The sequence below is a fragment of the Plecotus auritus genome (genome assembly GCF_963455305.1).
Source record: "Plecotus auritus genome assembly, chromosome: 7".
NCBI classification, from domain to species: Eukaryota; Metazoa; Chordata; class Mammalia; order Chiroptera; family Vespertilionidae; genus Plecotus; species Plecotus auritus.
In genome coordinates, this window is record NC_137774.1 from 173,764,254 (window position 1) to 173,790,244 (window position 25,991).

General features: G+C 44.7%; 1 protein-coding gene across 2 annotated transcripts; it reads left to right on the plus strand.

Moving 5' to 3' along the window:
• Nucleotides 1–1,090: 1,090 nt before the first annotated feature.
• On the plus strand, nt 1,091–24,626 carry C1QTNF3 (C1q and TNF related 3; the record flags this gene model as incomplete). Of its 2 annotated transcripts, none has more annotated exons than XM_080680073.1 (6): nt 1,091–1,341; nt 7,975–8,086; nt 12,536–12,690; nt 13,683–13,812; nt 19,699–19,798; nt 22,583–24,626. In XM_080680073.1, the coding sequence occupies 6 exons, from the start codon at nt 1,261–1,263 to the stop codon at nt 22,740–22,742; spliced, it is 738 nt and encodes a 245-aa protein (XP_080536199.1). In that variant the 3' UTR covers nt 22,743–24,626. The 2 variants fall into 2 exon arrangements, with proteins under 2 accessions (XP_080536199.1, XP_080536200.1); XM_080680074.1 differs by having other exon boundaries at nt 1,261–1,560; nt 22,583–24,618.
• Between the last annotated feature and the right edge of the window lie 1,365 nt (nt 24,627–25,991).

The window sequence follows — 25,991 nt, forward strand, 5'->3', positions numbered from 1 at the left end:
GTGAGCGAATGAGGAATAGTAAGGGACGTATATAAATAGAAGCCACCTTAACTGTAAACTCTATATCAGGCGTCCTCAAACTACAGCCCGCGGGCCACATGCGGCCCGCCGAGGACATGTATCCGGCCCGCCGGGTGCCGCTGCCTGTCCTGCTTAGCAGCCGATGCGTCCCGGGCCCGCAGTGCGCATAGGAATTTGTTCATAGTTGTTTTTTTTAAACTATAGTCCGGCCCTCCAACGGTCTGAGGGACAGTGAACTGGCCCCCTGTTTAAAAAGTTTGAGGACCCCTGCTCTATATGAATTCTCTTAATTTATTATCGCCAAGAGGTTAGGCATGTCCATTCGCCCTTCAGCAGAATTAATAAAAGTGTAGTGAGCAGAACAAAGGACACGAGGGCCCCCTCCATCCTGCTCTGCTCGGAGGCCTGCGTTCGGCTCAGCGCGTCCATGTGTTCGATTTCAACCAACAACACGTCAGAAGGAAGAGTAGCCAGAGACGCTCTTTCAGTGCAAAGGAGGATGTCCTGGTTGCATCCACCACAGCAACTTGGTGAACTTGGACTTCACTCTGGCTTTTGGAAACTCGGGGAAATGTGTTTGCTGGATGTGTGCAGTTCAGGGAAAGAGCATTTGCTGGACAGGGACACGCAGTTGCTAACCCCAGAGACTCCGCCTGAATGCAGCCTGGCGTTCAGGACCCACCCCATGGCCTTCTGCTGCTGGTGTCGGGGAGGCGGGAGGGGAAATGAGTTCCTTTAAGGTGGGGGAAATGGTGCCTTTTCAGAGCGAGTGCAGGAGCTTTCTGGATCGCCCTGGCGGGTTCCCACTGCCTCTCGGGCCGGATTTCCTGGCAGGCCCGCCGGAGGCTTTTCCAAAAGGCGTCTCAGACTGCGGGGCGCAGCCTTCCCCTGTCTCATCTCGACAGCGAGCCCCTGGACACACGCTCCCTGTTTCCAGCTGGTCGCACATGCTTTTTTTTTTTTTTTTTTTTTTTCACGCTGGAACCAGGAAAACGGGCCAAGGTGTGACATTTACGAACCCCGGCAACTGGGAGCTGTGCGCGCAAGCCCGCGCTGCCTGTGATGTGGGGAAGTGATGAATGGGCTGTTCTGCTTCCCCGCTGGCATGCCTGCAGCCTTATTTATTACCCGGCGAAGTATAAAACCGCGGGCCAGGCCGGCTGCACTCCTCCAGCCCCGAGGAGACCGCGCGCCTGAGCCGGCCGTCTTCCCCAGGACGCTCCGGGCTCCTTGAGAACCATGCCGGGGCGGCTCATCCATTGGCATCTGCTGGCTCTGTTTTTCCTCCCTTTTTGCCTGTGTCAAGACGAATACATGGAGGTGAGCGGAAGAGCTAATAAAGTGGTGGCCAGAATAGTGCAGAGCCACCAGCAGACCGTCCGTAGTGGCTCCAGGAGGGAGACAGTGAGAGAGCGGAGCCATCCTAGAATGGGGACTGCGGCTAATAACGCGTCTGCAGACCTAAAACCCCCGAGGCCCGATGAGCTACCGCACCCCGAGGTAGATGACCTAGCCCAGATCACCCCATTCTGGGGCCAGGTACTCAGAATTCTCTTCTAAGGCTTTACTGGGAGTGGCTGTCCTTGCTTCTGCTTCAGCTGTGATGCCCAGGGGGGATGCTTCTGAGCAATCTGCTGAGCTGCTTGTGGGTCTCTTTCGGGGGTGCTCTGTGCACGAGGGGGGCTGTGGGTCTCTCAGAAAGCCAGCAGAGGTCGCATCGGTGTGCTGGGACACAGAGGCTGCCGTGGAGCCCCACCAAATAGGACACTGGGGGCCGCCAGCTCCCTGCTCTGCTGTGACTGGGGTCCCCCTTCCATTGGTTTGGAGAGAGGAGGCTGTTCTAGAGAAGGCTCATTTGCAGACCCTAAGAGAGCTGGGCTTTCCGAATCAGTGCCCAGCAGGGAGAGGCTGCCCTGGAGGTTTTGCTTTGATTTGAGAGTTTACTGTGACCTTTTATGCCAGGCGAGGTGATCTGATTTATAGCTTTCTAGGTTGCTAAGTTTCTATGTTCAGTCTGTTTAAAAAGGACCGAAGAGCCCTGGCTCAGTGGATAGAGTGTCAGCCTGTGGACTGAGGGGGTCCCCGGTTCCCGGTCAAGGACACATGCCTGGGTTTCCGGCTTGATCCCCAGTGGGGGGCGTGCAGGAGGCAGCCGATCCATGATTCTCTCTCATCATTGATGTTTCTGTCTCTCTCTCCTTCTCCCTTCCTCTCTGAAATCAATGAAGAAATACATATTTTTTAAAAAGGACCAAAGAGTTAAAATAAACAAAAGTGTTCAATCAACAAAAAGACTATATATTTAAAATGTAAACCTTATTGTATGAGTGAATGCCTGATAGTCACAGAGGATGGGATTAATTTCTCAGACTAAGAGCTCAGCAATAAGAGAACATCTTTAACTCTTTTTTAAAATTTAATCTTTATTGCTGAGAGTATTACAAACATCCCCCTTTTCTCCCTCCAATGGCCCCCTCCACTGGGTTCTCGTCCCGCCCCAGGCCTTCACCACCCTATTGTTTGTGTCCATAGGTAATGAATGCATATATGCATATAAATTCTTTGGTTGATCTCTTCCCACCTCCTGCCCTCCCCTTCCCTCTGAGATCCTTCAGTCTGTTCCATGTTTCCATACCTCTGGTTCTATTTTATCCACCAGTTTCTTTTGTTCATTAGATTCATCTTTAACCCTTTTAGGGCAGTATGGGAGTGAGCTAAATTTTCAGTGTAGTGAATGGCGAATTGGTGGGGCTCAATTTCTTTTAAACATTAAAAACAGGAAGAAACAGATTTAAAAATGTCTTTTCAAAACTATTGAACATATTTTTAATTGGAGTATAATTGACATTGTAGTGGTTTTAGGGGAACAACATAGGGAGAAACAGATTCTGATTTACTTTCTAGGCACCAAGCATGCTGAAATCAGATGAGGGGGAAAGGAGAGTTACTTTGAACTATATGATCTTTGAACAAATAGGTTTCACCACAAGAACTGACTGTTTTGATGCATTTCAATAGGCCCCCAAAAGGTACATGCAGTTGAAATCTGAACCCCTCCTACCACAGGTGGAGACTTTGGGTTGAGACTCCTTATCTGCTCAGACCAAGTTCACACACAGAACCACCTGTAGATCTAGGACTAACCTGGGGCCTCTAACCACTCGGTTCCGTGGGGCTGCGCCAAGGAAAAATTGCGTCTTAATTAAGGAGCCGCAGAAGAAATGCTGACCTTTAAATACAACCTCCATTTTGAAAGGCACTTTTAGAGCTTGTCCTCTCGTCTGACAGGCTTTTGGCTGCAGGGTGAGTGATGCTAAGCTGTGTTTTCCATTGTGGGGAAGATATTTCCCCTTCGTCCAAACCTTGATCTGGACTTTCTATTTTAGTCGATGGGATCTTTGCTGGATCCTTCCCGGCTCTGGCAGGGTGAGCCCCTAGAAGCAGCAGAAAGCAGATGTAGACTGTCATCCGTCATTATTTCTTGGCAGCCGATACCTAGCAGGCCACTAAAGTCCAAATTAATATCTACTCCACCCCACCTTCTAGTCCCCCTGGGCATTTAGCATGCTGAAATCAGATGGGGGGAGGGCAAGAAGTCAGTTTCTGTCTGTTTTTGAAGTCAGGGGGCTTTTAAACTCCTCTGCTTCTCTAACATATTTCCAAACAAACCACTAACAGGAGATACTGAGGAGATTTAGTCATTGATATTCTAGACGTCTTCAAAGCAATTCTTCTGCCAATGGATATGGAAACCCACCTGAATTGAGGATTGTACTGTGTTCTTCTTTTGTTTTAATTTTTCTGTCTCCTCATTCATTCTTTCACCAGTCATTTCCCGTGCCTCTATTGTGTGCCAAGCTTTAGGATGGCCATAAACACGCCCAAGGTCCTACTTCCGATCACTTCTGAAGCATTCTAGTGTCCGTAAATGAATAGATAATTAAATACCACGTGGCCAACTCAATGCACAAGAGACAGTTGGGGGAAAAGTGTCAGAGTGGTGGGCACTGAGTTGGATCTCAAAGACGAAACCAAAGGGTGGCTGTCCATGGGCAAAGTGGGAGGAAGACCTGGATGGTTTCAGAGCCGGGCTGGAGGGTGCTGTTGGCTGGTTGAGGAGCTTAGGTCATACTTTGCCAGGAAAAGTAGGTTTGTCTGTTCATAGCAGGGCAATAAGGTGTCAGGTTTGGGCTCTAGAGAATGCCCGTGCCCATAGGGTCCATGGATGGGAGTGTGCAGAGATGGGGGTGAACAGACCTGGACTCTTTCCCTGGCATTTTCTTCTCTGCAGCTCTTCGCCATTCACCTATATCAGTCTCCCCTCCTCGTTCTAGACATCTCTCTCCCTCTCTCTCTCTTCCTACTTCTCCTTGCCTTCTTTCTTGTCCCTCTTACTTGGGTTAAAGAGGAAGCTATGGAGTCCCTTAATAGTAAGTCCTAGAAGTTACTTACTATATTGGTAGAGTTGACTTCTGAAGAGCTACTCTGGGGCCTCCATCTTCAAAATGGACAGAACTTGTCTTAGGGTCACCTTCCTCCCCTACTGCCCATTTGCATGTCCTCGGTGTTCACATTTGACCTAATTTTGGGAAAAGGATTGATAAACTTAAGAGGGTGATAGATGGTAACGACCTAATTCGTGCTTACTTAGGAGGAAATGTCTTAATTCACATGTTCTGTCACCTTATTCTAAAAATCCATCCAAAGACTCACTAACATTGCTCCACTTGACTGAGCTTTGAAAGCCAGCCAGAGGGAGGAACACGTGATATGTTGCAGGAGGGCTCTCCGGAGGTGCCCAAGAGGTAGTGACCGGAAGTCCCTCCCTGTTTTGGTGGCAGCTCTATGCTCTCAAAGCACCCCAAGTAGCTTGGGCATGCACCCCAGTTCTAGTTAGCTCTGGTACTGAACAACCCCATCTCCTGGACTTAATTTCTCTAGCCTAGATACTAGACTTTAAAAACAAAATCTAAGTCATTATTTCAGGTTTTGAAAAATATTTTAGTATCTTTGTTTGCATCTTAGAGCTGGAAAAAAAACACTCATGACCATCTTACTCAATCTTCTAATTTAGTAGAGAAGAAAAAGTGATGTCTGGGGGGGCATGACTTTCCTGAAGTCACACAGCACTGAGATGGGACTTCCAGGCTCCAGTCCAGTCGCCTTTCTGACATTCTTAACATCTCAGTATTTCGATTCTATTCATAAACAAATTGTTCCACATCAGGATTTTACCTCCTTCCACTCCCTTCTTCTCTAAAACCCATTATTGGCGCCGGATTTCTTGGAGCTTAAAGAGCCGTATTTTCACATTAGCAAGATCATACCGGAAATGATGGAATACTTTCTCCTCAGAGTGCATGGGAGTTGGAAGGGGGGCAGTGCTGTGGTGTCTGACTTTCCAAGTGTCTGAAAGCCTTGGTCTCAGACCAATTACTTTTGCTGATTATCTTTTTCGCCACCAGTTTTACAACAGGTTTTCATGGATTCTCATACCTGTCCATAGTTGGGTCTGGTCGACTGAAAAGTAGACCGAGAGTTAGTTCCAAATGGTAGCGCCTGATCACTCAAGACTTGGGCTCTGAGCTGTTGTGGGAGAATGCCTGGGCTACACACAGTGTTCTGCATCCGCCAGGAGCAGCTTGGTGGAAACCTTTAGGAAAAGAAATGAGAGAATAAGGGAAAAGTCCAAGCCCATTTTTAAAAAATATTTTTTAATTGATTTTAGAGAGGAAGGGAAAGGGAGAGAGAGATAGAAACATCAATGATGAGAGGGAATCATCGATTGGCTGCCTCCTGCACTGGGGATGGAGCCCACAATCCAGCATGTGCCCTGACCATGACCTCCTGGTTCATAGGTCAATGCTCAACCACTGAGCCACGCTGGCCCGGCATCCAAGTCCATCAAAACAAAAAAAAGTGAAGTCTAAATGTACAGCAATGTGAAGCCTTTATCCAGTTTTCTGCTTGAATTTCTAATTATAAAATGTGAATTTTACATTTTTTCCCTCCTTCTGTCTCTCCCTCTCTATCGCCCTCTCTCTTCTTTTGAAATTCCTCTTTTTCTTCTTTTTTATGCATCCCTTAGCAACAATATGCTGTTTTCATGAAACCACTGAATTACAGTTGGTGTCTAGGAAAGTTTCCACAAGTATTTGTATGACATAATTGAAAGGCAAGTTTCCAGTTTAGATGAGACTCCAGTTTTATAAGCAACTCGAACTCTCTTGCCAATCAACTTCCCCTAGATCTCTAGCTCCTTGAAGTGAAAACACACATTTTAGAAGTTTATCTTTAAATAAATAAGCATTTAACTCAGTGTCACATTTGAACACATTTAGTATTCATTAAGTACTCATTAAATATTTGTTCAAACAATGTGGTAATCATTTTAAAGTTTGAAGTGGAATACAAAATGGAACATCATGTTAAATCTTATTAAGAGGAAGTTGAAGTTGTTTCAAGACAAAGAAAGGACTTCTCTCCATCGATGTTAATATTTATCAACCGAAGTTTAATTTTTTGAAATAAAACTTTGAGTGGTTTCTCAAATGAAACTAAATTTAAAATGAGATAATTCATAAACATGTATTGGACTAATGAATACTTCATTTCCTTGATTTCCTATGGTAATGTAAGGGTTCTGTGGCTGTTTGAAAAGCTGGAGTTACAACTGAGAATTTTTAAGAACTCTTAACCCAATATTACGAACATAGTCTTAATAACTATGTAAAGTTGATAATTCTTTTTGTAACAATGCGTTTATCTGAGGCAAACTGATGACAACACCAGGGAGCAAGATCCAAACGGTCCTGGGAATAACAGTTTTGCAGCTTCTTTTATGCCCTTGAAATGAAGGACCGGACATAAGGCAGATTGGAAAATGCAAGGTGGGGATTGGATTTCAGGATAGTTAACAAGATTATGTGCTCTCTTGAGGGTTAATATCCCCTTGGTCTTTCAAAGGTATGTTAACCTAGATGCACAGGAACAATCAAGAGGGCTCCCTTAAAACCTTTCACTAAAGAAGTTATAGACCTGGGATGTGACTACCCACCATGACCTGCCCAGTTAGGAATTTAGAATTTATGATCAGATCACCCTGTGAAGTTACTTTCTAAAGCACCCCCCTTTTTTTGTGCTCAGTTTCCTCTTTTGGTCATAAATTAATCCAAAGTATGCTTTGATGACAACATTTTGGTCAGACAATGTGGTCTCACAGAGCTAGGAAGGCTAATTCCTAGGCAGTCTCAGTATCAATGTTGTCTTGTTGACCACTGGGGAAGGGCCAATGCCATAACCACAGGATCTGAGTTGAGGCTGATACTTTTTTTCCCCCAAAAAAGGGAAGGACAGGTAAATGGAAGGCAGGTCTGATGGTTTTCATTGGGGGGAAAAAGCTACTCTGGATCTTTTCTATCCTGTGAACTATCATGATCTGAGCTTTGCCTTCTGCCGCATTCTTCTGTATTTGTTGTCATCTAGTATAATATTTGCACAAACCATGAAAAAAAAAGGAGTATTAGCAGTTACCTTATACATGTTCTGTAAAAAGTTGATAATTCTCGTTTGGGGGTCATGTACTCAAATCTAGCTGCATCTGAGGCTCCTGGGAAAAAAGGGGGTGTTTCTGAAGTTTCCTCGCTTGCTGTCATGAGTAGCAGCGAAAAAGTGCTTCTAGGGATACTGCCCAACACCCCACCCTCAGCCCCACTCACACTCCTTTCCAAAGAGTGTGTTCTTCTATTGATTCTCTTGGTTCCTTTACCTTTTGATCTTTGGTTCATCTTAGCTAACCCTGACTCTTCTGCCATTGACATCCCCACCCCAACCCATCTTTTCTGATGTTGTTGTGGGTTGTTTGGAGTTAAACTTACCTAGGGAGCAAGGCCAGAGGAAATGCAAAAGTCCTAATTACCTTGCTCTGAAGTTTCTCTTTGTCTCCTTTTAAAGTCTCCATCACCGGGAGGACTGCCCCCAGACTGCAGCAAGTGTTGCCATGGAGATTATAGCTTCCGAGGCTACCAAGGGCCGCCTGGACCTCCCGGCCCCCCTGGCATTCCAGGTAAGGATGGGAGAGATGCACTGTGCCAGCCTAATTGCAGACTGTGCCAAAATGGGAGCCAGGGGGTGAAGCCAAATCATCTGAGATTGCTTGGGTGTGATCCAAAGTGTATGCATGGAAAAGCCAAAGGAGGGTTGGGTAGACTGGGTTTATAGGGACAGTTTAGCTGGAGCAGTACAACCTCTATACTGTTTATGATTCCATTTGAAGCATGGAGTAGGGAACTACCTGAGCTTAACGGGGACATGCTCTTGCTTCAGGTTTCTGCCACAGTGCGGTTCGTGGGATGCCCTGTATCTAACGTTCAAGGAATTTGTGAGGTGAGGGTATGAAGGAGAGGGGAGTTTCCTGGTCTAGGCTACAGGTAGCTCCATGATGCCATTCACTGAGCTACCCATCCTTCTGTCAGATTCTTAATTCAGTTCAATTTCTCTTCCCCTGGCCTCGACACCTTTCATGTTCAGCGACCCTGGGTTGCCTTTTATGGCTCTCTCGGTCTCATGGGAACATTTTTGCATATGTGGAGGCACAGGGAATGCTGTAGAGCTCCACCGTGCCTCTCTAGACCCACCATTCACCTACCCCTACTCTACTGAGTGGTGTCTCAGGCATGTGGGGTTTGGATAACTTGCTAGTATCCTTGGACAGACAGGGAAAGGTTAGCCCAGGTCCTCTCCATCCTAGAACTTCCAACTCTGTTTGGGGGTTTAGTTGTCTTCCTTCTCTCCAGGTTAATTCCTGGGGTTAGACCTTTTCTCAGGGTTTGGCAAATGTCCTCTTGCTCTTCCCTGATTTATCCCATTGGTGCTAATCTCTATCAAATTAGGTTTAATTTTTTAAATACGATTGAGTGGCTTCTTGAATGTAACTAAATTTAAAATGAGAAAATATCTGCCTGGCTGGCGTGGCTCAGTTGTTGAGCGTCAACCTATGAACCAGGAGGTCACGGTTGGATTCCCGGTCAGGGCACATGCCCAGGTTGTGGGCACGGCCTCCAGTGTGGAGCATGTAGAAGGCAGCTGATTGATTATTCTCTCTCATTATTGATGTTTCTCTCTCTCTCTTCCTCTTCCTTCCTCTCTGAAATCAATAAAAATATATTTAAAAAATAAAATGAAATGAGAAAATGCCCCGTTAGAATTTAAACTGTGATTCCTGGCATTGAATCAATGTCATTGACCATCAACGACACCAGGAAGCAGGTACAGTGGTTCAAGGTGAGATATTCAGACTCTTCTAAAATCTTCTTGGGTAAACTCTTCTCAGGTGACAGGACAGGCTGGCCTTGGCTAAATGTTCCCCATCAGGAGCAGTTTAGTCATTAACTCACTAAACTATAAACACACTCAAAGTTCATCCATCTGGAAGGGTGGCAAGCCTGCTATGATACCTGACCAAAGGTAGCAGGCAGAGTCAACAGCGAAAGGGCCCGAAATGCAACAAATGTAAAAAGAAAAGAGCTACAAATATTGTCCCATAATGGCAAAATAAAGTGAAGAGTTGAAGTTGTTAGCCAAGTCTTGCTTTCAAAATTATTCTAATTTTTTATCAAAGATTTTATTTTTTCCCAGTTGTAAAGGGGTATGTGTCCTTTGAAGAAAACTTTTAAAAACACACAGAAAGAAAATAGAAAAGTATGTAGAATGACACAAAAATCACTCATGTTCTGTCCATGTTATGTAATTTGTTCTAGTCTTTTCCCCCTTCAGGTATAACACACACACACACATGCATGATATATATTCATACACACACATAGTATCATGCTATCTCTATTGATGGATAGATAACCTTTCTATAGAAAAATACAATGAATGTTTTTTAATTTAATAAATCTTTATTGTTCAGATTATTACAATTGTTTCTCTTTTTTCCCCCCATAGCTCCCCTCCACCCGGTTCCCACCCCACCTTCTGCCCTTGCCTCCCTCCCACTGTCCTCATCCATAGGTGTACAACCTTTGTCCAGCCTCTTCCTGCACCCCCCACACCCCTTTCCCCCTGAGAATTGTCAGTCCATTCCCTTTCTATGCCCCTGATTCTATTATATTCACCAGTTTATTCTGTTCATCAGATTTTTTATTCACTTGATTTTTAGATTCACTTGTTGATAGATATGTATTTGTTGTTCATAATTTTTATCTTTACCTTTTTCTTCTTCTTCCTCTTCTTAAAAGAGCACCTTTCAGCATTTCATATAATACTGGTTTGGCGGTGATGAACTCCTTTAGCTTTTTCTTATCTGTGAAGCTCTTTATCTGACCTTCAATTCTGAATGATAGCTTTGCTGGGTAGAGTAATCGTGGTTGTAGGTTCTTGCTATTCATCACTTTGAATATTTCTTGCCACTCCCATCTGGCCTGCATAGTTTCTGTTGAGAAATCAGCTGACAATCGTATGGGTGCTCCCTTGTAGGTAATTAACTATTTTTCTCTTGCTGCTTTTAATATTCTCTCTTTGTTTTTTGCTCTTGGCATTTTAATTATGATGTGTCTTGGTGTGGTCCTCTTTGGATTCCGTTTGTTTGGGGTTCTGTGCGCTTCCTGGACTTGTAAGTCTATTTCTTTCACCAGGTGGGGGAAGTTTTCCGTCATTATTTCTTCAAATAGGTTTTCAGTATCTTGCTCTCTCTCTTCTTCTGGCACCCCCATAATTCTGATGTTGACGCTTGAAGTTGTCCCAGAGGCTCCTTACACTATCTTCAAATTTTTGGATTCTTTTTGCTTTTTGCTTTTCCGGTTGAGTGTTTTTTGCTTCTTTGTATTTCAAATCTTTGACTTGATTCTTGCATTCCTCTAGTCTGCTGTTAGGTCTCTGTATAATATTTTTTATTTCAGTCAGTGTATGTTTAATTTCTAGTTGGTTCTTTCTCATATCCTTGAGGGTCTCGCTAAATTTATCATCCTTTTCTAGGAAATTCTTGAAAAACCTTATAACCGTGGTTTTGAACTCTATATCCAGTCGTTTGCTTTCCGCCATTTCTTTTGTTTGTGATCTGTTTCTTTGTCTCCGCATTTTCGTTGCTTCCCTGAGTTGGTAGAGTAGCTTTGTGTAGTAGGTGTCCTATATGGCCCAGTGGCTCAGCCTCCCCAGTTACCTGAGGTGGACACTCTTGGTGCACCCCTTTGTGGACTGTGTGTACAGCCTTGTTGTAGTTAAGTCTTGATTGTTGTTGGTATCACTGGGAGAAATTGACCTCCAGGCCAGTTAGCTGTGAGGATCAGCTGTGTCTATGCCAGGAGAACTTCTGTGCTGGAGACAGCCATATGAGACAAGACTTGCAAAATTGCAAAAGCCTCTGTGCTCAGCTTTGATGGGGCTGAGTCTCAGGGCTGAGCTGACAGCCTTGGCTTCCCATCAGCCCTGCCCTATGAGGCCCCTGGGTCTCAGTGTCCCTTGGTAATCGCTGCAAGCACCTCTGAGAGAAAGCCACCCTCAAGTTTTGCCCACTGCCAGACAGTCCAGTTTCTCCCCTAATGAATCTGGATTCCCAGATTCTCGCCCAGAACTGGAGTTCAGCGCAGTCGGGAGCTTCCGTCTTCCTCCCGCTAGAAAAAGCCAGCCGCGTACTCAGCAGTCAGTCCTCACTGCACGCACTCATGCGCGTGCCTCCAGACCTCTGCCTTTCACGGCTCCCCTGAGTTTCCGTGCACTCCTCTCTTTTCCTGACAGTCCAGACTCCCCACTGTATGAGTCTGGGACCCCAGGTCTCGCCCGGAACTGGGGTTCAGTGCAGTCGGAACTAGGGTTCAGTGTAGTCAGGAGCTTCCATCACTCTCCCGCTAGAGAAAGCTAGCCAGGCACTCAGCCGGCCATCCTTTCCACGCATGTGTCTCCATACCTCAGCCTTTTGCAGCTCCTCTGAGTCTCTGTGTGCCCCTCTCTTTCCTTCTAGTTGTAGAATTTCCACTCAGCCAGCTTTCCTGTGGTTCTGGATGATGTCCATTCTGTCCTTTAGCTATAGTTTTGAAATTGTTGTGCAAGGCAGCAGTTTAGGTGTTCACCTATGCTGCCATCTTGGTTTCTTTCCTACAATGAATATTTTTAATGTTATTACTTTTGTTCAGCATTCTTTTTTATGACTATAAAACATCATCTCTCAGTTGTACCTCTTTTTTTTTTTTTTTTTAGTTTAGTCCTTCCAGTATTAGGAGACCTTTAGGTGGTTTCTAATCTTTGCTACCATAAATGATGCTTTGGTCATCAGTCTTCTACACATTTTTTTTTCATCTAAGTTCTGTTTTATAAGAAAAACAGGTGTTGCAGCCTTAAGAGTGTCCCGTTTAAAGGAGATCCCATTTGATGGTGCTTCCATGGCTGTGTCTGGGATTGTTTCAAATGGTCCCCCTTTACAATTGAGTTGGTACATGTGGGGGCTGTGTTTGTATGGGAATAGATGGTGAGTATGAGTGGTGGGGCTTTCTCATGTGACGGTGTCTGATTGTTTAAGGAAACCATGGAAACAATGGCAATAATGGAGCCACTGGCCATGAAGGGGCCAAAGGTGAGAAAGGAGACAAAGGAGACCTGGGGCCACGAGGGGAGCGAGGGCAGCATGGCCCCAAAGGAGAAAAGGGCTACCCGGGGATTCCACCGGAACTGCAGGTATGTGCCCGATGATCTCCAGGTGATGTCTGCATTGTCCTGGGCCTCATGGTCCAGGAAAGAAGGTTCAGGCACCAGCATGGAGGAAATCCGAGTCTCAGTTTGCTCATCTCTAGCGTAGGAGGTTTGCGCAAGCTCTGTGCTGTTCAGAGTGCTTTGCAGTCATTCTTAGGGAGTAGAGAAATCTTTAAAGGGTGAAACCCAACTCCCTCAATAGACCAAATTCAAGGCGACCCTGAATGTCAGCCCATCTCCCATTTTCCAAATTTGAAGCTAGGCTAAATAAAAAGGGTTTTTGCAACTTGAATATATAAACTGTCTGAAAGATCGATGGGGGGGAAACTTTGCCTTTTATTTGGGCTTAGATAATGGTTGTTTGACTGTGGATGAATTCCATCATTCTTCTGGGCCTTGTAGACTAAGAGGTCCTGTGTGTTCCTCTAACTGCTTTTGTAAGATTTTAATGAATGTTGCTTAATAATTTTAGCAACCTTGGAGCCACGTGCCAGTATACATTTACAAATAAAAGGAGTCAATGCCACTTGTCCAGATTAAAGTTCACTAGTAAGATGGATGATACACATTCTCAAAGCCACCTCTAACCCCAAAGCTGTGAGTGGTTACACCGTGGCTAAGGGCTTCTCAAATCTTTACTATACTGAGGTGCCCTTAACAGGTATAAGTAGAAGATTTCATCCAAATTTTCCCAATATGATTTGGTAATAGAATTTTAACATTTTAAACAGCATTTTGAAGTCTAACATTCCTTGAAATGCATGATCAGACTGTTGATATGTACAATCATTTTAGTGGCTACATAGCATAAAAATGTTAGAAAGGACCATGATTTATGTAATTCACTCGCCATAGATGAACGTTCGCGTGATTTCCCGTCTTGCTGTTACAGGTACTGCTGAACTAAACTGACCCGTATAAAAACCTACTTCTTTAAAATAAGCTGTCTATTAAGTAACCACCCACCCTCTTCTTAGATTGCCTTCATGGCTTCCCTGGCAACTCACTTCAGCAACCAGAACAGTGGCATCATCTTCAGCAGCGTTGAGACCAACATTGGAAACTTCTTTGATGTCATGACTGGTAGATTTGGGGCCCCAGTGTCAGGTGAGATATAAAAAATGAATGAATGACTGAATTGATCCATTCAGCAATTAAGAAAGAAGGAAGGGAGAGAGGGAGGAAGGAAGGGAGGCAGGGAGGCTGGGAGGGAGGGAGGGTTATATTTTAGATTAGTGCCTCTCAATCCGAGGTTATTGGTTTAGACTTACCATGTAATTTAAATATTCAATGTTCACTATTAGGTATTCCACCAGAGTTTCGCAGGCATCTCTTTACCAGCTAAATTTTAGCCTCTAATTATTTTCTTAAAGCTTATGGCGTCAGTATTCCCGGGACTTCACATGTTCTGTACTCTGCGGTAACTTGAGCTGCGTGTAAAAACCTTGGCTTACAACTCTTTTCCCCCTGTCTCCTGGCATTTGACCCAAAGAACTCTGAAATAAGTCTGACTTTTTTCTCTTATAAGTAACTTAATCATTTTGTTTGACTTACCAAAGAATTCTTGCTTTAACATCAAAGTCCAATGATTTTTCTAGAATAAGTGTTGGTCATTCTGAGTTAACTTTTCCTGCTCTGCATTGTTCCCTTTTGATATGTGGGTTTTAACCCTTCTTTTTGTCCAGAAAAGTTTCTTTGAGTTACTTTTTAAAACATAAATGCTGTTTTTCCTTCTCACTGTTGTGCTAAGGCGGGGTGGCAGTGGGAGCAGTCTGACTTGTGTTAAGAAACCTAGTAATAAGAGGTACTTGGTCTAGAGAATATTTTAAAACTATAATGAAACCAATAAAAAAATCAGTCAGAGTTTATTATCTTCACAGGCCAGCCATTCTAAACAATGTCAGTGATAAAATACTCCCTTGTAGGGTGGACCACTTACAAGCATTCCCCTCTCTGCCCCCTCCCAGTGCACCTTAGCACACCACAGGCTAACTTCTTTAAAGGACTCCAATTATACCTTGTTTGCATTGTTTTTAACTTTTCTTTGTCTTCTGTGTCTGTTATTTTCTGTAATCTTTCAGTGCTCTTCATTTCCATTTCCTGTTGTTTGCTTCTTCTCTTTCTATCCTTCATGTTCTTAATTGTATCTTCTTTTTACTTCTTCCAATTTTTGTCTTGTTTCTATGATTTTTTCTTTTAAATGTCTTAATGTTAATCATGATGTCGCGATTTTTAGTTCCCCCTTTTGTCTGGCCATTTCTACTATGAATTCCTGCATTGCTTCATAATCTTTTCCTGTTTACTTCGTTGCTATATTTTAAACTCATGATGGAATACTTGGTTACATTTTTCATCTACTGCATAACAACATCTCCTCTTGATGAGTATTCTTCACCTGTTGGTAATCTTTGCTGCGCTTTTCTAGTTTTTAAAGTAGTGAACTAATGGTTGAATGAGTTGGGTTTTCCTAGACCCACTCACTACAGGCAGTTGTTTCTGGGTGAGGATGGGCCCAGCAGCCTTCCGGGCTTGGTAACTCAGTGGCTCCCTGCCCTGCTGTCAGGGGTCTCACTGCTTTTCCTGTTTCAGTCCCTCTGTGTGTCTCCCCTGTGTGGTCGCACTTCCTCTGCCTCCCCAGACTGCTCTGGGTCCAGCAAGACTTCTGAACCCAGCCTGGCACTTGCCATTTCTCTTGCATTTAGACATCTTATTTTTGCTGGCGGGTTCTAGGATCCACCACTGCAGGGCTGCTTCCCACACCTTCTGCACTTTATTTAGCAACCTTCCCCCAAAACATAACTTTTGCTTCATCTCAGCTCGGCTCACAGGAGGAGCTTCTTGTCAGTATCTGTCCTTCAGAGGGGCCTTTCTCCATCAGGGAGTGTGTTTTTCTTGGCACTGATTGAGATCTGCCGCTATATGGCCTCCTCAAACCCCACTGCCCCACCCCCTTGTCACCTCCATGCAACTTTTAAAGTTTATTGTTTTGTTGTTTTTATTTATTTGTTTTTGTCTCTTGGCTTTGCAGGAAATGGATACTTCTAGGTGTTTCTTTTCAATCCCTTTTGTTTCTCTATATGGTACCCAGAAGGAAAAGATGAAAATTCTGATGGATGCAGTGACCATGTTAGACTTGTTGCAAATGCTGTTAATGTGCGCCTTGATTTATTTCTCTACCCAGCTAAAGTCAGGTGTGAATGTCATATGAAGTGATAGAAGCAGTCTTTCATCATGCTTCCATCCACTTTAAAACTTCTTTTGTGATCTTTCTGCTCTGAAGGGTTAGTTTATGATTTTCCTAGAACTGTTTTGTTAAGCACTAAACAAAGTTTACATAAATACCTTGACAAGGCCAGTCAGTGGTCGCAGTTTTCAGTGGCTTTGTAATGGAAGCTCAAGGATGCAGTCGTTTTTTAGAACTCTTTTGGGCTGGATATGATTCTGATAATAGCAACTACCCTTTTGACTCCCACTTGACTGTTTAAGCCTCATTCAGTAGATTGCAAAAGGACTGTTTTATGATTTTCATCTTTGGGAGTGACGAGACAAAGAAGGTTGATTTTTGCAGTTACAGTAACATCTGAAAACCGCAGTACAAGTGCGTCCTCTGACTGGATGTGATACGTACTCATTTGTGTATTTCCAACTCCAGGGATTCTATTGTTCACCATCCGGTTTCTCAGTCTGCTCTTTCTGAAATGCTGCTGCAGTTCATTTATTACAGTAGTCATCATTTTTCTTCATGAAAACCAAGATCTTTTCCTGTCCTTTGATTCCAGCTTTATCTTTGTGAGGCATTGAAAATTGGTGTGTGTGTGTGTGTGCGTGTAATAGGAAGTTTTGTAAAATGTAAAAAACTGAACACATATACACTATTTTCTTCGAGTTCTCTACTTTTCTTCACCTGTGGACCACCTGGGAGTATGAATGGACATGGCTGATTTGTATGCTATTTATTTTAATCCCAGAACATTGAGTATGCGAGCCTGCACTCGTGAAGCATAATCAGACTTCTTTATTTGGTTCCACTTGACTCAGAAGCAGGTGCATCAGCATCTACCCTTACTGCTTCCAGCTTACTTGATTGCACCTTTGGAAAAGAGACTAACCCAGTGGTCGGCAAACTCATTAGTCAACAGAGCCGAATATCCACAGGACAACGATTGAAATTTCTTTTGAGAGCCAAATTTTTTAAACTTACACTTCTTCTAACGCCACTTCTTCAAAATAGACTCGCCCAGGCCGTGGTATTTTGTGGAAGAGCCACACTCAAGGGGCCAAAGAGCCACATGTGGCTCGCGAGCCGCAGTTTGCCGACCACCGGACTAAACAATGCAGGGCTGGTTTTAGATGTCTCTGGGGTTTTCTATTACAGAGCCTGCTATGGGCTGAATGCTCGCATCCCTTCAACATCCCTCCATTGAAAATCCAATGCCCAAAATGATCACTTTTGGAGGTAGGGCCTTTGGGGAGTGATTAGAATATGAGGGTGGAGCCCTCATGAGTGGGATTAGTGCCTGCCTGAAAGAGGCCCCTCTGCCAAAAGACAATACAAACAGAAGTCCATGACTTGGTAGAGGGCTCTCATCTGGCCAAGCGGGCACTGTGGTTTCAGTCTTCTGACCTCTGGAACTATCCTATATAATAAAAGAGTATTATGCAAATTAACCACCACTCCGCTACACCCACAAGCCACGCCCACAAAGCCACGCCCACCAGCCAATCAGGAGCAAATATGCAAATAAACCCAACCAAGATGGCTACAGCCACAGAGAGCAGGAGGGAGGCTTGGGTTTCCCCGGCGATGGAGGAAGCCAAGCTTTCCGCCTGCCCTTGATGGCCTAGGCCGCCACTCAAGGCTACAAAGTTTCAATGAGAGAAGATACATAAATCCAAACAGAAATGGCGGCAGCCACGGATCTGGAAAGAGCAGGAGGCTAGGGTTGCCCCCGGTGATGGAGGAAGCCAAGCTTTCCACACACCCTGGCCGACCCAGGCCTCCGCTTAAGGCTACAAAGTTTCAATTATAGAAGATACATAAATCCCCCCCAAAATGGCTGCCACCACGGAGCAAGCAGAAGGCTTGGCTCCACTCCAGGCTCCAAAGTTTCAATTATAGAAGATAAATAAACCCCAGATACCAGGGCCTCCACTTGGGTCACCAGGGGGCATGGCCTGCCTGCAAACGACCACAAGCCCCTCGCCCAGGCCGCCCCACGCCCCAAGGGAACCCCCACCCTGATCCGGGACACCCTTCAGGGCAAACCAGCTGGCCCCCACCCGTGCACCAGGCCTCTATCCTATCTAATAAAAGAGTAATATGCAGATTGACCATCACTCCAACACACAAGATGGCTGCTCCCATGTGGTCAAAGATCCTGCCCCCATGTGGACACAAGATGGCCACCACAAGATGGCCAGCAAGGGAGGGCAGTTGGGAGGGACCAGGCCTGCAAGGGAGGGCAGTTGGGGGCGATCAAGCCTGCAGGGGAGGGGAGTTAGGGGTGACCAAGCCGGCAGAGGAGGGAAGTTGGGGGTGACCAGGCCTGCAGGGAAGGGCAGTTGGGAGGGACCCAGGCCTGCAGGGAAGAGCAGTTGGGGGGGACCAGACCTTCAGGGGAGGGCAGTTGGGGGGGACCAGGCCTGCAGGGGAGGGCAGTTAGGGGTGACCAGGCCTGCAGGGAAGGCCAGTTAGGGGCAAACAGGCTGGCAAGGGAGCAGTTAGGCATCAATCAGGCTGGCAGGGGAGTGGTTAGGGGGTGATCAGGCTGGCAGGCAGAAGCGGTTAGGGGTAATCAGGAAGGCAGGCAGGCGAGCAGTTGGGAGCCAGCAGTCCTGGATTGTGAGAGGGATGTCCGACTGCCTGTTTAGGCCCGATCCCACCAGGATCAGGCTTAAACGGGCAGTCAGACATCCCTCAAGGGGTCCCAGATTGGAGAGGGTGCAGGCTGGGCTGAGGGACACCCTCCATCCCCCATGCACGAATTTCGTGCACCAGGCCTCTAGTGGGAAATAAATGTCTACGGTTTATAAGCTACTCAGTCTGTGGTATTGTATTACAGCAGTTCGAATAAACTAACATGTGGCCATTAGTTTAAAAAATGCAGCGTGGACATCAATGAGAGCCTGGTGCGTTATGTTCAGTCATCTTCCCAGAATGCACTCTCAAATCTAGGCCACTTGGGAGTTGAGGAGATTTTCCTTTTCTCTCCTCTCCCTATGATTGGATTCTTCTTAATCACCCAGTAAATGTACTGTCTGTCTACACTGGCATTTCGAATGTATCAGGTTATATTAAGGTGCGTTCGATTAGGAGCCCTGGAGTCTTACAAAGAAATTCGTATCTTTTAAAATATGTTTGCCTTTTCCAGATGAGAAGGATTCATATTGATAGGAGCAAGGTCATGCTGCTGAGTCAACGTTGCATCTTTCTGTTTATTGTACATAATTTCACCTACTTACAATGTCTACTGTGAGGAATTATCGGGACTGGTTCTTTAGCGCTAATACACATTTGTCTTTTCTTTGGCTGAATCTGTGGCGTTCATTACACAGGTTTATTATTTTCCTGGGCCACGGAGGCCGGGTGTCTGTTGTTCAGGGCTCTGTGCCTTATCCATGTGAGTCCCAAGGTGTGTGCTGAAGAAGGTTCATCTGTACCTGGGAACTTTGTACTCTGTACTCTGTAACTTTGCCTTGAGCACTTGGTCAGGGGTAAGAGGAGGCAATGACATGCAGCCAAAATGAGGTCGACTCTTTCCTTTAACACACACGATACACATTGAGAAAGTCTGGAAAAAAAAAAGGAAAGCAGTTTGAAGGTGAGAGCAGATAAAGAAGCCCTCGAGCAAATAAGGGCCCAGAGGAACCTGCAGACCACATAGAATATCAACAAGAGAAGTGGGAAGTCATGGGGCCTATCTGCCTGCTGTCTCGTGGTCCTCAATGTACCATATATTAACATACATGTGATTAAACGCCTGCCTTTTTCAGGGGTGTATTTCTTCACCTTCAGCATGATGAAGCACGAAGACGTGGAGGAAGTGTATGTGTACCTCATGCACAACGGCAACACGGTCTTCAGCATGTACAGGTGGGTGGCCTTCTCGATCGAAGGTAATGTCCACGCCACCATTGTTTGCTCAAGGGATGGCCAATGCCAGGGACTAGATAGGAATCAATAGACCCTGACGTGGACCCTTCATCCCTGAGAGCTCCCACACACTAGGATATGGCCAGATTATAACTACTAATTGGGATAAACAAACCTGATGAACTTGGGCATAAACAGGTTAAAAGGCCATGAATTAATTACTAGCAACGCTCCCCATAACCAATCATTTGTATACTTTTTTTTTTAACTCATCATCTCTTTCCTTCTCTCTCATTCTTTCCTTCTGCTTTCCTACTCTCTCAGCCCTTTTGCTTAGAGCTTAGCCCCATTGATGGCCTTGTCTACCATCCTTGTGGGCTGATGGATTGAGAGCTTGGTGTAGGTTCTTCTCTCCTGGCCGAGCTATTGCTCTGATATCTATCTTAGCAACCTGGCACTAGGGCTCCTTGAGGAGGAAATTATTTTTAAAAGAAATATTTCAATTTACTGTGATGTAAGCATAAGATGTGGGAAAGAGGCAGAGAGCTAACATCTTCCCCACAATTAAATTGGTGGTTAGTTATCTATGGAAAATTTTGGGGCTGTTATCATTTCTCTGTTATTTTTTTAAAAATATATTTTTATTGATTTCAGAGAGGGAAAGGAGAGGGAGAGAGAGATAGAAACATCAATGATGAGAGAGAATCATTAATCGGTTGCCTCCTGCATGCTCCACATTGGGAATCGAGCCCACAACCTTGGCATGTGGCCTGACTAGGAATCGAACTGTGACCTCCTGGTTCATAGGTTGGTGCTCAACCACTGATCCATGCTGCCGTGCTTCCGTTATTTTTGATGAGTTGTGAGGATTGTACATTTTCTTCTGGAGCCTGGCCACCAGTGGTAGGAGATATCTGAAATGCCAAAAGAGAAAAAGATGAGTCATTTAGGTGAAGGTGCTGTAACAAAGAGATACAGCGTATAGTGGCTCATACACCTTAGGACTCTATTCTTCTTGACCAGGTCTAGGTGGGGGAAGGTCTGAGGCAGAAAGGGAGAAGGAGGGGGTGTGTGGAGGTTGGGAGGAGGGTGTGGGCTCTGCCTGGTTTTTGAAAACATAGTCTGGTGAAAGCAGTTCTGCCTTCCATACAACTGACTTCCAAATTCTCGCCCGTCATTGTCTTTGTCACAGTCAGAAGGAGGAAGGTGCAGCAAGCTCGTGGAAATTTTTAGGCACCAGGCATTCTATTCAGAGGCCTGTGCCCCATTGTTCCCCGCCTAACTTTACCCAGCCAGAGACAGCAAGGATGTCAGTAGCTCCTATGGAAGGGGGGATGTGAAGTCTAGTGAACAGCCAGCCTTCTCTGCCTCTCTGGCTATCAAAGATCTGTTGAACCCTTCTCCCCACACTTAGAATACTTGTCTCCCTCTCTCTGCCCCCATGGGAAGTACCCTAAACGGCAGTTAATATATTCAGCCAAGAGCCCACTCAGAGGATGAAGAGTCCTTTTGTTCAAGTTAGTCTCTGGGCTATTTGTCTCTTTGGCCCCGATGCTGACCTCTGGGAGGGTCGTCCTTGTTTAGGTGTCTCCAGGGCCATATCTCATGAGTAGGTTCTCTGAGGGGGCCTTTCACAGCCCATTTTCTGCTCGTACCAATCTGAAGGCTAAGAGGACTTAGTTGAACATCCCAAAGTCTTTTTAGGCCAGTTTTTTTTGTTTCTGTGTGTGTGTGTGTGTGTGTGTGTGTGTGTGGTAATACCATTTTCTCAGAAATGTAGATTTCTGATCTATTTGCTACCAGTCAGTTATATATGTTAATAAATCACATCCAGTGTTATTTTCTTGACAGTTTTTCAGCCTGTTATTTTCTTGATCTCATACCTTTTTCTCTCAACTTAATGGTGGCTACCAGAAGACCTTCAAAAACAATCAACTTAGGTAGAACAGCTAATTTTTTAAAACTTTTCCTATTAAGGTATAGTTGACATACAAATTGTATTCATTTCAGATGTACAACATAATGATTCGACTTATGGTATTTCAACGTACGATGGGTTTATTTGGACATAATCTCATCGTAAATCAAGGAGCATCTGTATTTTAGTTTGGCAGCCCTCCCTCTAATACCAAGTTCTAATTTAGCTAGGGTAGACTAAACTACTGCAACATTGGCCCAGTGTGAAGGCTTGGCCACCACAGAAACCCCTTTTCTCCTCATGGGACAGTCCAGAGTGGTTGCTCCAGGTGTGGTGGACAATAGAGATCTTTCCTCTACACAGTCTTCAAGAACTCAGGTCTCAACACACAACTTCCAAGGTCATTCTGGTCATTGTCCTTAGCATCCCACACAATCATAACGAGGAAGGATCAAGGAGGGGTCTTCCTGAGAGTTGCACTGGCCAGGTCTGTTCCCATGTCCTTGAAAGAACTCAATCACAGGACTATCCCTAAATGTGCGGGAGCTGAGAGAGAAGGGGAGGGCAGGTTTGGGTAAAGGGCAGGCGGTCCACTGCAAAGCCTATCAGGCGTCCTCAAACTACAGCCCGCAGGCCACATGCGGCCCACCGAGGACATTTATCCGGCCCGCCGGGGGCCGCTGCCTGTCCTGCTTAGCAGCCGACTCGTCCCAGGCCCGCAGTGCGCATAGGAATTTGTTCATAGTTTTTTTTTTTAAACTATAGTCCGGCCCTCCAATGGTCTGAGGGACAGTGAACTGGCCCCCTGTTTAAAAAGTTTGAGGACCCCTGGAGCCTAAGTAGACGGGGCCTTTTTCTCTTTCCAGCTATGAGACAAAGGGGAAGTCAGACACGTCCAGCAACCACGCAGTGCTGAAGCTGGCCAAAGGAGATGAGGTTTGGCTGCGAATGGGCAATGGCGCTCTTCATGGGGACCACCAACGCTTCTCCACCTTTGCAGGCTTCCTGCTCTTTGAAACTAAGTGAATGTATGACTAGACCAGCTCCACTTTGGGGAAGACTTGCAGCTGACCTGGTATTGTTATGATCTGAGGAACATTAGAGTTAAGGGTTCTACCTGTTGTATTTTTTAAAAAATTAATCGGTTACATTGCTAATGATGCTACAGATACAGCAACAATGTGGGATGACTCAGGGGTTCAGAAGAATCAAACACAAAACCGTTTTCCCAAGGGACCTTGACTAAAATACTCACCACCTTTATCACTCTTCCCTCGGCACCTAAAAGAGATTTCCCCGCTTGGTACAGGTGGGAAATACTGGTTCTGATAGAGAAGTCATTTGCAAAGAGTTTTGGCAGCTGTGTTTTTAATTTAACAGCAGCTTTCAGGAACCCCTGCGGTTTTGAGTTCATCACTGTAACTTTTCAGCAAATAGGATGCAGTGATTAAGATGGGGCTGAGGCAAGAACAGGGGCACTTGCTAGGATCAAGGTACCAGAAACATGTGTACAACCTAGACTGGGAAGTAGGACTCTGATCCAGTGGGTCCACATTCATAAATGAAGTACAGATATTTTTTAGTCATTCCTGATAGCTTTTAGATAGCAAAAGTATTCACAACGCCCACACACGACCGACTCATTTTTTTTTTTAAACAAGAATGTTACTGTAATCAAATCCTAACTTCTAGTAGTTTGTATTTTTCAAAATAGAATTGTGTCCATGATCCAGAGTCGGGCTGACAAGATCTGGTTTATCAGGTTGCCCCTTTACCACCGGGTTTCTTAGATTACAATAAATCTTGGTGCTGAACTGCAGGTGAGTGTAGGTCCACCTTTTCTCTAGAGATTACCCTCCTGAACTTTACACACGCTGACAAGTCATGTTGAAGACGCTGTAGACTTAGTTATATATAGTCAAACTGGTGGATACGAAATAGGAGACATACAATAAAACCTCTTAGCCTTTTTAAAATACAAATTCTGTGACTTTTTTGATTGCCACGTTTAGCCAATATTCACAGAGCGGCTGTGTCACTTGACTTTTGCCTACCCCTTCCCTAAAAATCTGTTCTCCGAGGATTAAATGAGTCACCCAACCAATATTCATGAGGATGCACCATAGGCACATCTGAAGATAATACCCAAAGATAGAACCTAAAATTGGTCTATTTGAAGCAAAGAAATTATCACTGGAATATGTGTTTACCCTGATGTTGAATCATATTTAAAGTGCACTAGAGAGATGCTATCTGACAGATATCATACAATGAATTCCCTTATAAGTAATGAGCCCTTCATTTGTTTTCTGTTACAAATTGGATTTCTACAGAGGCTTAACCTGTGGGTTTACTTTTTATTGATTACCCCTCTACAGCCGGAGGCGGAGAAAATTAATTAGGGCCGCTCTATTAGCTGACAGTGTGTTTCACGCTCAGTTCAGCCTTTGACCCTTTCCTTCCCATTTGCAAATATTTTAAAACTCTCCCTGAATGCGCATGTAATGCTACTCAAAGTGGAATGGATCGTGGCTAAAGTGTGCTTGACTGGAAAATGTTTTTGTGATTTTGTATGTGTCCCCAACACCTCACTCACTCTTTCCCACAGAATGCGGTTGACGTTGACTATGACCAAATGTCATAAATACCCTGTAAGAGTGCATTGGTGACAGATATTTGGATGTTGCATGCTAAGGGAACTCCATGTCTAAAGAACACACACACACAAAATAAATAAATGAAAATAAAGAACACACAGTACAAGTCAAGCGCCTAGAGGAAGATACTGGCCAGGCTTTCCGTCAAATGGAGGCAAGAACAATGTAATAAGCATTATGTGAATAATAAACACACCTTTGTTAAACGTACTGTTTTATGATGTTCTTAATAAAGTTGAGTAGTCACACCATTGTAAGTCCCCATGATTTGTTAACACAAAGTTAAAATATTTTCACGCAGATGATGGGAAGGGTCACACAATCACTTCTGTGGGCACAGACGTGGATCACTTGTCTACTCCAAACTCCACTTTCAGTTAGTCCATTGTTAGCACTTCAACCTTTTTTTAAAAATTATTATTATTTTTTTAATATATTTTATTGATATTTTACAGAGAGGAAGGGAGAGGGATAGAGAGCTAGAAACATCGATGAGAGAGAAACATTGATCAGCTGCCTCCTGCACACCTCCCACTGGGGATGTGCCCGCAACCAAGGTACATGCCCTTGACCGGAATCGAACCCGGGGACCCTTCAGTCCGCAGGCTGATGCTCTATCCACTGAGCCAAACCGGTTTCAGCAGCTTCAACCTTTTTAAGACGTTGCTGTTTAATGAAATCCGAGTGTCTTGAAGGGGAAGGGAACTTCATCACAACCCAAAGTCTTTCTATGTTGAACCTGAAATTCCAGTCTTCACCTTAGTAGAGACAGACACCTAAGGTTTGGTTGTGGCCGGCAGAAAGCACTTGGGACTTTCAAACAAGTCCCAGGTGTGAAAAAGAGTGTTTAGTCGGGAAGGTAGGAGGAAGCGAAGATAATTATCAATGTTTCCCAATTTTACCGACTTCCAGAATTTGAAAGACTGATTTTACAAATCTTCCTAAAACTGAGGCTCTGTAGAAGAGATAGTAGGCAGGTGCCATGGGAAATGTAAAGATATCATCTAAACAACCAACTTTTAAAAATATTATTTTTTTTTATTGATTTCAGAGAGGAAGGGAGAGGGAGAGAGAGATAGAAACATCACTGATGAAAGAGAATCATTGATTGGCTGCCTCCTGTACGCCCCACACTGGGGATTAAGGGAATGGAACTATGACCTCCTGGTTCATAGGTTGACGCTCAACCACTGAGCCATGTTGGCTGGGCTAAGCAACCAACTTTTAAATTCTAAAACCTAAGGGAAGGTAAAGTCCATAAATGACACATGTGGGTTTCTGCTTGCTGCAGAAATGCGGTCAGTTCAGTGTAGCTGCTCCACAAAGTGGTCAGGCTGGATGATTTCCAGTGTTGAAAGGGCTGCATTTGAACTTTAAACAAGTAGATTATATTGAAGAAATATTATTCAGCAAATTGCAAACAAAAGCTGAAGTAAAAAATATTCAAGCAAAGGATAGAATAATTCTATATAATAAAAGCCTAATATGCTACGTGTCTGGTCGTCCCGTCTTCCATTCAACCAATCAAAGCATAATATGCTAATGATATGCTAAGGCCACTCAACTGCTCGCTATGACCTGCACTGACCACCAGGGGGCAGACGCTCCGACCGGTAGG